Here is a 14,680-nt window from a genome sequence, read left to right on the forward strand (position 1 = left end):
GAAAGCAATGGGTTAGAAGAAGCCTTCATAACCAACCCATAAAGTAAAAGTTAACATCCATATATGGCCAGCTATGTAAACTTTAACATGGATTACTCCTGCAGTTGATGTCATTCAATTGGTAACATTCATTTTTGTCTTCTTCTAATGCCTTTTAAGGGGACAGTAATCTAAAAGTAACTGAATGTAATCAGATTATGTTACTGAGTTTGGCTAGTCAAAAAGTTACATTACTGATTACAATGTTGGACATGTAACTAGCAACTGTAATGGATTACATTTAGAAAGTAAGTAACTTACCCAACCCTGCTCCCAATTTATAGGAAACCATACCCAGTTGACTACTTGGTGGAAGCCCTCAATGGCAATATCCATGCTACAACAGGTTTTAGCCATGATGAGACCTTTTTCTCTATAAAATCCAGCACAACTCCAATATTTTCAAAGTTGTCGAAATGTCACGTGCGTCCACTTACATCAGTGCATTCGTGAAAACCTAACCATTATGAAAATTAGATTAGATCAAATAAATCTCAAGTAGCAAATTAGCAATTCAAATGTTTTGTTTGCCAATTGCTACACTCCCTCATTGACCTCGATACAACAATTCTTATTCATTGACCTCGATTCAAAAACGCTTATTTTCGTGGACAGATTTTGAGAATAGTAAAACCTCTCGGTTCACTTCTTCCCCTCTGTTAAAACGACGACTTCTCGGACGTCAAGGGGCGTATTCATTACGGAAACCGTTTACCGTTTTTACAACCAAACGGAAGCACACAGAGAAAAACTAAAGTTTCTATCGGACAGATTCAGGTAGCTAACTCCCCATTTAATTTCGTTTGCTTCCGTTTAAGAAACGTTTTGCAACAGAATTGGTGTAATGAATACGGCCCTGGCAAGGTGTTTATTATGCCGATTCTGTTGCAAATCGTTTTGCAACTGTTTGGACTAATGATTATACCCCTGGCACGTCTGATTTAAATAACAGTCAATAGCGTGGTTAATGCGTGAGTTTGGCAGACTGTGGAAACTAAGAGGAAGGCTGGCTGCAACGGTTTACAGTGTAAAATCTGTCATTTTTCTCTGCTGAGTCTAGTCATTATCTCGTTGACTGTGCGAGGATTTATCAATGACAGTGCATTTACGTGCTGGTCGCAGTGGCGGTTTCACTCTTGGTGCTCTGATCCTCCTCCCCTCTTCAGTATCAATTTGAACCGACTAATATCATTCTTCGAAGAGAGCAATATTGGAAAGATGGGAAGCACGAGCTCTTGCTGTGTGTCTTCGAGCCCGAAGCTCCGGAGAAATGCCCATTCGAGGCTGGAGTCGCACAACCCGGAGCCGGAGTTGAGTAGGGAGGATACGGGCTGCAACCTGCAGCATATCAGCGACCGAGAGAATGTCGACGGTGAAGTATTTTGGGCAGCCCATATCTTAATAATAGCCTAATGTATAATAATATTAGCCTAAAGTTAAATGTGCCTGTGTGCTGCCAAGTAGCCTATAGCGGTGTTTTGATAAATAACACGACTTAACCATTTTGAAGTTCACACTGAATTTTATTGCATTGGTTTGCCAAGTAGCCTATAGCGGTAACATTTATTGGCAACATTGCTTAATTTGCTTTTAACAATTATAGGCCGACATTGGATTTATTAAGTATTGTTTATTTCCTTTGAGACTCTATCCAAATGCCATGCAGAAATCATTATTAAGCATATTCCACTTAGCTAGGGTTTCTGTCCTCCCTCCCTGGCAGTGGATCTGTGTTATTGACTTATAATGCTTCTAATATGACTGTTTATCTGAATGTGTGCTGTTATTACTGTACATGGGGTTAGGCAACATGGCAATCCAGTCTGCCTCTTAGTCCCATGTGACATGTTGAAATATGGGATTGTGTCCCAAATAGCACCCTATTCCCAATAAAGATCACTGCTTTTAACCAGAGCCTTATTGGTCCTGGTCAAAAGTAGTGCAATAAATAAGGAATAGGGTGCCATTTGGGACGCCACCATGGTGCAACAGAGCAGACCGCATCCTCTTCATAAAGAAAGACGCCTTTGTGCTTCTCTTTGTTTTCAATTTCAGCATGAAAGACACCAATGGTGACATGGTATAGCACTCTGCCACACATGCTAACATGCATTACAATTGATCCATTCAAAGTGTCTACTAAATGGGTATAGCCTATTCAAGCTGAATGTCTCATGTAGAGATGCAACTCTCTGATATTGAGTGGTCTGCTTTGCAACATGCATGTCTGAATATCCATGATTGGCAAACTCTGTACATTTTACATCAACCACTTTTGGTGTTTTCCCCATTTCTCATCAGTATTTCTTGTGGATATGTCCGTTGACTGAAAAAGGGTCTGGTACTCATTTTGGTTGCCCGGTACTGTATATATTTAGGTGACATTATTCCACAATATTTTAAAGCCAATATTCTATGAGTTGCTGGTTCTAAAGCAGTAGAAAATTTCAGGTGCAGGTACCAGTGTGTACCAGCCTAATTCAAACACTGGGTATGTCCAAGCCACTAGAACCTACAGTGGTGGATAGAGGCCGTGACTGTCTGTCCAATACAGGCTCAGTGTCTCATTCTACCTTGGCTCTCCTCTTCAAGTTACTTCTGAGTGCTGGAATGGGACAACATAATCAGGTAGTGTGGGTTTAATATGCCCAGCATGTTTTTCTCAGGCAGCCTTGCATGTCTCTGGAAACATTACCAATAACTAGAGGTCGACCGATTTATGATTTTTCAACACCGATATCGATTATTGGAGGACTAAAAAAAATGCAGATTATTTTTTTATTTATATATATTTGTAATAATGACAATTACAACAATACTGAATGAACACTTATTTTAACTTAATATAATACATCAATAAAATCAATTTAGTCTCAAATAAATAATTAAATGTTCAATTTGGTTTAAATAATGCAAAAACAAAGTGTTGGAGAAGAAGGTAAAAGTGCAATATGTGCCATGTAAAAAAAGCTAAGGTTTAAGTTCCTTGCTCAGAACACATGAAAGCTGGTGGTTCCTTTTAACATGAGTTTTCAATATTCCCAGGTAATAAGTTTTAGGTTGTAGTTATTATAGGACTATTTCTCTCTATAACATTTGTATTCCATATACCTTTGACTATTGGATGTTCTAATAGGCACTTTAGTATTGCCAGCCTAATCTCAGGAGTTGATAGGCTTGATGTCATAAACAGCGCAATGCTTGAAGCACGGCAAAGAGCTGCTGGCAAATACAGGAAAGTGCTGTTTGAATGAATGCTTACGAGCCTGCTGCTGACTGAGCAGTGGTAGGCAGACTGCTCTATCAAATCATAAACTTAATTATAATAAACACACAGAAATATGAGCCTTAGGCCATTTTAATATGGTCAAATCTGGAAATTATCATTTCAAAAACAAAACATTCATTCTTTCAGTGAAATAGGAACCGTTCCGTATTTTATCTCATGGGTGGCATCCCTAAGTCTAAATATTGCTGTTAAATTGCACAACCATCAATGTTATGTCATAATTATGTACAGTTCTGGCAAATTAATTACGGTCTTTGTTAGGAAGAAATGGTCTTCACACAGTTCGCAATGAGCCAGGCGGCCAAAACTGCCGCATATACCCTGACTCTGCTTGCACAGAACGCAAGGGTTAAAATAAATGTATGTTAGCAGGCAATATTAACTAAATATGCAGGTTTTAAAAAATATACTTGTGTATTGATTTTAAGAAAGGCATTGATGTTTATGGTTAGGTACACATTGGTGCAACGACAGTGCTTTTTTTCGCGAATGCGAAATTAACAGGCTCCGCATCGATTATATGCAACGCAGGACAAGCTACGCAGTCTCCTCGTGGAGTGCAATGTAATCGACCATAATCTGTCCAAAAATACAGATTACTGATTGTTATGAAAACTTGAAATCGGCCCTAATGAATTGGCCATTCCGATTAATTGGTCGACCTCTACCAATAACCCCTCTGCATTTGACATTTAACTGGAAGACTGGCGCATCTCTCCTACAAGTACAGTACCAGTCAAGGTTTGGGGTTTTTCTTTATTTTTTTTTACTGTTTTCTATATTATAGAATAATAGGGAAGTCCTCAACTATGAAATAACACATGGAATCATGTAAGCATAAAACGTGTTTTAAAAAAAAAACAAATATATTGGAGATTCTTCAAAGTAGACACCCTTTGCCTTGACAGCTTTGCACCCTCTTGGCATTCTCTCTACCAGCTTCACCTGGAATGCTTTCCCAACAGTCTTGAAGGAGTTCCCCCATTTGCGGAGCACTTGTTGACTGCTTTTCCTTCACTCTGCAGTCCAACTCATCCCAAACCATCTCTTTTGGGTTGTGGTTTGTTGATTGTGGAGGCCAGGTCATCTGACGCAGCACTCCATCCATCACTCTCCTTCTAGGTCAAATAACTCTTACACAGCCTGGAGGTATGTTGGGTCATTGTCCTGTTGAAAAACAAATGATAGTCCCACCAGATGGGTTGGTGTATCGCTGTAGAATGCTGTGGTAGCCATGCTGCTTAACTCTGCCTTGAATTCTAAATGCATTACCGACAGTGTCACCAGCGAAGCACCATTACACCACCTCCTCCATGCTTCACGGTGGAAACCACACGCGCGGAGATCATATGTTCACCTACTCTGCGTCTCACAAAGACACAGCGGTTGGAACCAAAAATCTCAAATTTGGACTCATCAGACCAAAGGACAGATTTCCACCAGTCTGTCCATTGCTCGTGTTTCTTGGCCCAAGCAAGTCTCTTCTTATTGGTGTCCTTTTAGTAGTGTCTTCTTTATAGCAATTCTACATGAAGGCCTGATTCACTGTCTCTTCTGAACAGTTGATGTTGAGAAATCTTACTTGAGCTCTGTGACGTGTTTATTTGGGCTGCAATTTCTGAGGCTGGTAACTCTAATGAGCTTATCCTCTGCAGCAGGGTCTGGGTCTTCCTTTCCTGTGGCGGTCCTCAGGAGAGCCAGTTTCATCATAGCGCTTGATGGGTTTTTGCGACTGCACTTGAAGAAACTATCAAAGTTATTGAGATTGTCCACTTTGACTGACCTTCATGTCTTAAAGTAATGATTGACTGTCATTTCTCTTTGCTTATTTAAGCTGTTCTTGCCATAATATGGACTTGGTCTTTTACCAAATAGGGCCATCTTCTGTATACCACCCCTACCGTGTCACAGCACAACTGATTGGCTCAAACACATTAAGATGGAAAGAAATTCCACAAATTAACTTTTTAGCAAGGCACACCTGTTAATTGAAATGCATTCCAGGTAACTACCTCATGAAGGTGGTTGAGAGAATGCCAAGAGTGTGCAAAGCTGTCATCAAGGCAAAGGGTGGCTACCTTGACGAATTTCAAATATATTCTGATTTGTTTAACACTTTTTTGCTTACATGATTCCATACATGTTATTTCGTAGTTTTGACCTCTTCACTATTTTACAATGTAGAAAATAGTCAAAATAAAGAAAAACCCTTGAATGAGTAGGTATGTTCAAACTTTTGACTGGTACTGTATGTATAGGGAGGGAGGTTAAAGAAGAGTGAGAGTACTGGGGACTGCTCATAGTGTGATTGGAAAGGAGCGTGTAGGTGGATGAGTTGGGTGTTGTTCAAATGCCAGCCGTAAGGCCCTGGTCAAAAGTAGTGCACTATGAATGGAATATGGATCCATTTGGGACAGAGGATGTGAGGTCAGACAGTATGAAGATGGGCTGCTGAATGTTAAACTTCTTGTCTGTCGCTGTCCTACCACAGCAGCAGGCCTGAAGAGGTAGATAGGTAATGACAAATCACTGCTGAGAGAGAGAAACTGATGCCTCTATGTTGACTCTTATGAGAACTATACGTCTATCACCATTACGATACTCTTGTCAAAATAGTTCTGAATCACATAAACAAACTACAACTTTAGAACCATCTATATAAGCAGTATACATTGTTTAGAAGGCTTCACTAAGCATTGAAAGTTGCAGTTTATTTAAAGTGGGATCTAGTTCTGTTTGAGAAGCCTTGAGTCTGACCCAGCCAGCCTGAGTTATGTTATTTCACAATCCATTTAGGGCTTTGTGGCCCTGTCCTAACATTATTCTCCATCTTGTGTTCTTAAGCAGAGATCATCATGGCATAACATCAAGTCTCATGCTTGCCCTGTATGAACTGATGTCTTGGGGAAAGGGAGATACCTAGACAGTTGTACAACTGAGTGCATTGATCTGAAATGTCTTCCACATTTTAACCCGGCCGCTATGAATCAGAGAAGTGCGGGGGGCTGCCTTAATCAACATCCACGTCTTCGGCGCTCAGGGAACAGTGGGTTAACTGCCTTGCTCAGGGGCAGAACGACAGATTTTTACCTTGCCAGCATGGGGATTAGATCCAGCGACCTGACGGTTGCTGACCGAACGCACCTACCCAGCCAGGCTACCTGCCGCCCCTTGGCTGATACTCAGTCGACTTCAGGTTGGACATGCCAGGCAGGCTGCTTTTGAAGAAATTTAGAGCAAGGCTTACTTTGGGCAGAGATGGCTCCTATGTGGCTCTGCCTCTCACAGGTTTGAGACCCAAATGGCACCTTATTCCCTTTACAGTAGTGATACGGTGGGGGGGACCGATAGTTGCATATCGGGATATTAGTTCTGACTTTTTCCACATGTTTTACAGCCTACATTAAAATAGTTTTTTTTTTGTCACTGGCCTACACACAATACTCTATAATGTCAAAGTGGAATTTTGTTTATTTTTATACTAATGGTGACTTTAAATCTGTTAGTTTAATGACTTTGATAAGAGAACTGAGGATGGATCGAGTACATTGTAGTTACTCCACAATACTAACCTAATTTGACAGTGTGAAAATGAAGCCTGTAAACAATATATTCCAGAACACACATCCTGTTTGCAACAAGGCACTGAAATAATACTGCAAAAAATGTGGCAAAGCAATTCACCTTCTGTCCTGAACACTGTGTTAAGTTTGGGACAAATTCTTAAGCGTAGTGGTGGCTGCATCATGTTATGGGTATGCTTGTAATCTTTTAAGGACTGTGGAGTTTTTCAGGATTGAAAAAGAAACTGAATGGAGCTAAGCATAGAAAAAAATCCTAGAGGAACACCTGCTTTCCAACTGACACTGGGAGATTAATTCACCTTTCAGCAGAACAATGACCTAAACCACAAGGCCAAATCTACACTGGAGTTGCTTACCAAGATAACAGTGAATGTTCCTGAGTGGCCTAGTTAGTTTTTAGTTAAATCTGCTTGAATCTCTATGGCAAGACTTAAATGTTTGTCTAGCAATGATCAACAACCAATTTGCCAGAGCTTGATGAAATCTGAAAAGAATAATGGGCAAATATTGTCCATTCCAGGTGTGCAAAGCTGTTAATCACTCACAGCAGTGATTATAACATGTTTTGATTCAGGGTGTATTTCATTTTCAATAAATTCCTAAACATGTTTTGACTTTGTCATTATGTGCTATTGTGTGTAATTTGGGTATTTTATTAGGATCCCCATTTAGCTTTTGGGAAAGCATCAGCTACTCTTCCTGTGGTCCACACAACATGAAACATGACATATTAAAGAACATTAATAGATGAGGACCGGACAAATATAAACGCAACATGTAAAGTGTTGGTCCCATGTGTCATGAGCTAAAATAGAAGATCCCAGAAATGTTCCATACACACAGCTTATTTCTCTAAAATATTGTGCACACGTGTTTACATCCCCTATTAGTGAACATTTCTCCTTTTGTCAAGATAATCCATCCACCTGACAGGTGAGACGTATCAAGAAGCAGATTTAAACAGCATGATCATTTAATGGGTGAACCTTGTGCTGGGGACCACAAAAGGCCACTCTAAAATGTGCAGTTTTGTCACAACACAATGCCACACATGTCATGTTTTGAGGGAGTGTGCAATTGGCATGCTGACTGCAGGGAAGTCCACCAGAGCTGTTGCTGGAAAATTGAATCTTAATTTCTCTACCATAAGCCACCTCCAATGTCAGTTTAGAGAATTTGGCAGTACGTCCAAACGGCCTCAACCGCAGACCAAGTGTAACCACGCCAGCCCAGGACCTCCATTTTGTTTTTTTACTGTTGGATCATCTGAGACCAGCCACCTGGACAGCTGATGAAACTGGGATTGCACAACAAAGAATTTCTGCACAAACTGTCAGAAACCATCTCAGGGAAGCTTATCTGTGTGCTCATCGTCCTTACCAGGGTCTTGACGTGACTTCAGTTCGGTGTCATAATCTACTTCAGTGGGCAAATGCACACCTTCGATGGCACTGGGACGCTGGAGAAGTTTGCCCTTCACGGTTGAATCCTGGTTTCAGCTGTACCGGGCAGTTTGCAGACATCATGCATGACATCGTGTGGGCAGGTGGTTTTCTGAACAGAGTGCCCCATGGTTGGGTTATGGCATGTATAAGCTACACACAATGAACACAATTGCTATTTATTGGTGTCCATTTTGAATGCACAGAGATACTGTGACGAGATCCTGAGGCCCATTGTCGTGACTTTCATCCACTGCAATCACTTCATGTTTCAGCATAATGCACGAGGCAAATGTTGGTCATTCCAGATACTGACTGGTCTTCTGATCCACCCCCCTATCTGTGACCAACCGATGCATATCTGCATACCCAGTAATGTGAAATCCATAGAGTAGTGCCTATTGAATTTTATTTCAATTTACTTATTTCCTTTTAAGGACTCAGTAAAATCTTTGACATAGTTGCGTTTTACATTTTTTGTTCAGTGTACATCAACTTAAAAACGGCACCGGTGGGTGAGACATGTTTAATCCATTTTGAATTCAGGCTGTAACACGAGGGGTATGAATACTTTTTTGAAGGCACTGTACCTGCACCAAAACTCCAGTATTTTTCCTTCACAGCTTGTTCTCCTTTTTAAAGCTGCAAAATGTAACTTTTTTGGGCAACCAACCAAATTCACATAGAATGACATATCTAACATTTCTAAGAAGCTGTAGATATGTTCTCTGTGCACTATTTCTATGCATCCCATTAAGTTGGTGCCTAATTTTACTTTTGGTTTTGTACACCAGCTGAAAATGCAATGTCATTGGTTATCTATATGGTACAATAATTCACTACACAATACATTTCTTGTTTTGTCACAACCAGAAATTAGTCAAGCCTTTAGAAAACAACAGGAAATGGTGGAGCGATTTCTGCGTATCGCATATTTTAATAGGGAGCCAATTTTGTTTTCAGCTTTTTACTGATCAAAATCTTGTTCCTCTGCAGCAGGCATGGTGAGCAATATATTTGGAACATCAAATCGCAATACATATGACATCGTGATAATCGCAGTACATGTCTCCTCATTACCTGAGTAAAGAAGAATACCAAGTGTTGAATACCAAAAAGTCTGTCCTATATTCCAGGAAACATCCTTGACTAAATGAAATGTCTTTCTGTAGTTAAAATTTGAGAGGGCGGGAGAGGTCTCACACAAAGCGTACTGTGTTCCTGAATCTTACCTTAGTTCATTCTGCAGACCAGGGTGCAAGGCAGCATCCACTGATGTTCTTATTTCGGTTTATGGATGCAGGGAGTCTATCCTCTCTGAGACTCACTGACCAAACATGCTGGGTGCTCATTACGTGGATGTAAATTAGGTTGAGGAATATCATCTTGAATGGGGAAAATAACTTCTGTAGCCTTTTGTGGGCGATCCATAGCTCAAGTCCACCCCTTTTTGTATTCGTGACTGCAGTGGCTAGATCCCATTCATGGCACTAATTATTTGGGGCAGAAGGAACACTGCATTGATTATATGGTCAGAAACTGTCGCTCTAAAGAAGAGGTTATGAATCTGCACGAGTTCCTTGCCATATTCTTCTCCCCCATGTGAGTAGCATGTTCATTGTACATGCAGTAGTCAATTGGAAGTAAGATGCAGCAATAATTAGAAATAACGTTCTCCTCAACGGTCTGTTCTCCGGTTGGCGCACCGATTTTAGTGTCTTCAGAAATAATTCATACCCATTTGACTTATTCCACATTTTGTTGTGTTACAGCCTGAATTAAACTAATTACACTGGACAAAAATATAAACACAACATACAATCATTTGACTGAGTTACAGTTCATATAAGGAAATCAGTCAACTGAAATGAATGAATTAGGCCCTAATCTATAGATTTGACATGACTTGGAATACAGATACCTTGAAAAAAATGTTTTTAAAGTAGCGCCATGGATCAGAGAACCAATCCAGAAATTGCTGGATATTGGCGGGAACTGGAACACGCTTTTGTACACGACGATCCAGTGCATCCCAAACATTCAATTGGTGAGTATCCAGGCCATAGAAGAACTGAGACATTTAGCTTCCAGGAATTGTGTACAGATCCTTGCGACATGGGGCCTCTACATTATCATTCTGAAACATGAGGTGATGGCGGCGGATTAATGGCAGGACAATAGGCCTCAGGATCTCGTCATGGTATCTCTTTGCATTCAAATTGCAATCGATTAAAAATGCAATTGTGTTCATTGTCCGCAGCTTATGCCTGCCCATACCATAACCACTCTGCCACCATGGGGCACTCTGTTCACAACTTTGACATCAGCAAACCGCTCAACCACTCAACGCCATACACACAATCTGCCCAGTTTATTTTTCTTTATTTAACCTTTATTTAACCAGGAAGGGCTCATTGAGATTAAAATCTCTTTTTCAAGAGCGCCCTGGCCAAGATGGGCAGCACCAAGTCATTACAAAAAAATGACACAGACAACATGAAAAACTACAAGTAATCTAGTAAAAACCATTGAATTCACAAGAGTATAAAACAGCAAATTTAAAAACATTAACAGGTCAGGGAATCAGCCTCTATCCATCAGTGATTTAAAAACACCAATCGGGACAAGTTCTCCCAGTTTAAAAAGTATTTTGTAAGGTGTTCCAAGACGATGGCGCAGAGTACATATGCCCTTTTACCAAATTCAGTTCGGACATTTGGAACAGTTAGCAGGATAAAGTCCAGTGAACGAAGAGGGTAACCACCACATTTCTGAACAATAAAAATGCACAAATAAAAAGGTAGTAAACCCAAAATGGCTTTGTAAATAAAAGCATACCAGTGACGGAGCCTACCAGTGACTAGAGAAGGCCAGCCAACCCTGGTATACAAAGTGCAGTGGTGCGTAAGGGTTTTGCAGTTTAAAATAAATCTCAAAGTGCCATGGTAAAGGGTGTCAATTGATCTCAAACACTGAGCGGAAGCATTCATATATAAAGGATCCCCATAGTCTATTAAAGGCATAAATGTAGCTGATACTAGCCTCCTTAGGGCTTCAAAAGAAAACCGGCCTTATATAAAAAATAAAATCCCAATTTCAGCTACAATTTTTTTTGTAAGTTGTTGAATATGCAATTTAAAAGAGTCCGTCATCAATTAAAATTCCAAGATATTTATGAGGTTACAACTTCAATCTCCTTGCCCTGACCGGTAGTAATAGGTGAAAGGTTCACAGGTCTATTTTTTACATTAGAAAACCCCATTAGTTTAGTTTTGTCAGTATTCATGATAAGCTTCAATTGACACAAGGTATGTTGAACAGTATAAAAAGCAGTTTGCATGTTCTGGAAAGGTTTTGTAAGAGACGAGGCACAACAGTAAATAACACATCAGCATAAAAATAAAGTTGTGCATTTTTGACATTTTTGTCTTTAATCATTTATAAAAAATAGTGAATAAGAGAGTACCAAGTACAGAGCCTTGGGGCACACCATTAAAGACAGACATAAGCCCATCAAATTGAGTGCACTGAGTTCTATCAGACAGATGGTTAGCAAACCATGCAACTGCATGCTTCGAAAGACCTACACTTGACAATGTCTGCCTTAGTATAGCATGATCAACTGTATCAAAAGCCTTAGAGAGATCGATAAAAAGTGAGAGTGCTGTTTTTTTGTCAATGGCTTCAGTGATATATCATTTAAAACCTTCTTGACTGCTGTAATTGTGCTATGCTTCTTCCTGAAGCCCGATTGGTACATTGATAAAATAGAGTTAGTAAATAAAAACTATTTTAGCTGTTCACTTACAAGAGTTTCAAGTTTTCACCAGGGGTGACCAGCTTTGAGATTGGCCTATAATTGGCCTATATTTAAAATAGTTGGCTCTCCCCCTTTTAAAAGTGGTAGGACAAATGCTGATTTCCAGATCTTTGGAATTTCATTACATTCCAGGGCTAGATTGAACAGAGATACAAGTGGTTCAGCTATGAAATCAGCTGCCAGATTTAAAAAGCAGGGATCCAAAAGATTAGGACCTGCAGGCTTTCTCTGATCTAAGGATTGCAGGGCTTTATGTACCACCTGCACTGAGAATGGATAAAAGTTTGACCAGCGCTCACTGGTTCATCCACACAGGGTGGAACAGAGACCGAGGACACTGAATCAAACAGCCTACCAGATGATACAAAGTGTTCATTGAAACAATTCAGCATTTCAGTTATCATATATAGCAACAGAGTCCTTAAAAACACATGACTGTAATTCATTAACATTACTGTTACCAGACATAGACTTAATAGCCTTCCAAAACGTTCTAGGGTCATTCAGGTTATCAGTGGTAACAGACATAAAATATTCAGACTTGGTCTTCCTGAGAAGAAAAGAACACTTGTTTCGTAACTGCCTAAAAATAAGCCAATCAGCATCAGAACATGATTTCCTTGCTTTAGCCCAGGCTAGATTACGGTCGTGAATAATACAAGACAGCTCAGAAAACCATGGATTATCCCGCCCTTTAACCCTGAACCTGCGGAATGGAGCATGTTTGTTTACTATTTGGGAAAAACCATCATGAAAGAATTTCCAGGCAGTTTCCACATCAGGGATAAGCTCAATCTTACTCCAGTCAAAATAAAACAAATCATGAAAGAAAGCCTGCTCATTAAAACACTTCAAATTTCTCTTACGAATAAAACATGGGTTTGTCTTTGGAACCTTAGTATTTCTAACAGCAACAACAGCACAATGGTCACTTGAATCCTTACAAAAAACACCAACCGCAGAATATTTATGTGGAACATTTGTCAATATCAAATCAATCAGGGTAGATTTATCTGGGCATTTAAGATTTTGGCGAGTGGGTGAGTTTAATAGAATTACAAAACATTTGTAAATCATCAGACACCGGCTTTAACCAACACCAGTTGAGATCACCAATCAAGATCATTTTGCTGTAAAGAAGTTTAAAATGCATCACCGAGAGCAGAGGGGGGTCTGTAACAGCCAATCACAGTTATGGAGAGGCCCTTTGAAACCTCAATATTCAAAGCAAGAAATTCCAACTGTTTACAAATAGTTTCAGACTTTGCCACACTTACAGGGAATTTAGTTTTTACATATATAGCCACACCCCCACCTTTCTTAACCCGATCAGTGCAATAAACAGTGTAACCACTTATACAAATATCCTTATCAAAAACAGACTTGCTGAGCCAGGTTTTAGAAAACACAATTACATCAGCATCTGTTGATTTAGCCCAAATCCTAACCCCATCAATTTTTGACAACAGGCTGCGTACATTTAAATGAAAACTACCAAAACCACATCTTGATTTAAAATCAGAGGGGGTTTGGAGACATTGCATATCAGGGCCAGGGTTAGGTTGCACGTTACCTGATATCAACAAAATAATAACTAAGCACCTCTGTTTAATAACCTTGCACGGCTTCTCTTTTTTAAGAGACCTACTGCAAGTGAATTCTACAAGTGAGTTTCCAGACAATGCAAAACAGTCATTTAAAACCGTTAGACTTTGGTAGTGACACATTCGTACTGTTCACATCATGCCACAAATACATCCGCACTTGGATGAGTGGACCGAGTGGAAAAGAGCGAGTTCCTGCAGACAAAATGTCCAATGGAATGGAGAGCACATTGTCAGATGTATTCACCCAGCGGCAATGTTCGTTTTCTCCAGAGTTCAGTAAAGTCAGTGCACAAAGCAATACCACGAAAACTGTCATTTTCTCTGACAAAAATAATAAAAAAAATTAGAGGCCAACAAAGGTAAGGGGGGAGAGAGAGACAGCGTGTATGTATGAGTCTGAATGTGAGTGTTTGCGCTTGTGAGTAGATTGGGTGTTGAGGCCGATAGAGAGAACGTTGAGATTGTTGAGCTGCCACTGACAGCCAGGCGAACAGGAGCAGCTTGGACAAGACACTCCACAGACGAAGGAGAAACTCAGGCCAGCCAGGCGAAGAGCAAAAAGGAGCAGCTTGGACAAGACACTCCGCAGACGAAGGAGGAACTCAGGCCAGCCAGAGAGAGGGTTACTTTGGTAAACTTCAAGTAATGAAGTGCCGAGTTGAGGAGGATCTGTGGTCTTTACACTTGCAAAAATAAAATAGTTTGCACTACACAACAACGAAGTTACGCAACCATAAATAAATAGGTTATTAGTAGGTTAAAATGTACTAGTCACAGACAAACGACTTGACATGCTGCCATCTTGGATTTTAAGTTGTTACCGAGGATAGTGCAGTTGAAACCAGGAGTCAGCCGTGAAGAGCACACTTCTCCAGCATGCCAGTGGCCATCGAAGGTGA

At 40.2% G+C, this 14,680-nt stretch overlaps 1 protein-coding gene across 3 annotated transcripts in view; it reads left to right on the forward strand.

The window, feature by feature from the left end:
- Positions 1 to 732: 732 nt before the first annotated feature.
- The window catches only part of LOC110530249 (cyclin-Y), a 49,251-nt gene continuing 35,303 nt past the window's right edge, over positions 733 to 14,680 (forward strand). Inside the window, exon 1 of one of the 3 annotated variants that reach the window (XM_090182151.1) lies at positions 733 to 816. Coding sequence is in view for 2 of the 3 variants with exons in the window: in XM_021613155.3 (XP_021468830.2) it covers positions 1,258 to 1,411 (154 nt within the window). In the remaining variant the exon portion in view is untranslated. Of the gene's footprint in view, positions 1,412 to 14,680 lie in introns of all 3 variants that reach the window. The other 2 variants (XM_021613155.3, XM_021613156.3) reach the window with 2 other exon arrangements.

Source organism: Oncorhynchus mykiss, chromosome 8 (assembly GCF_057628025.1).
Source record: "Oncorhynchus mykiss isolate SJ-2025 chromosome 8, ASM5762802v1, whole genome shotgun sequence".
Taxonomy (NCBI): Eukaryota; Metazoa; Chordata; class Actinopteri; order Salmoniformes; family Salmonidae; genus Oncorhynchus; species Oncorhynchus mykiss.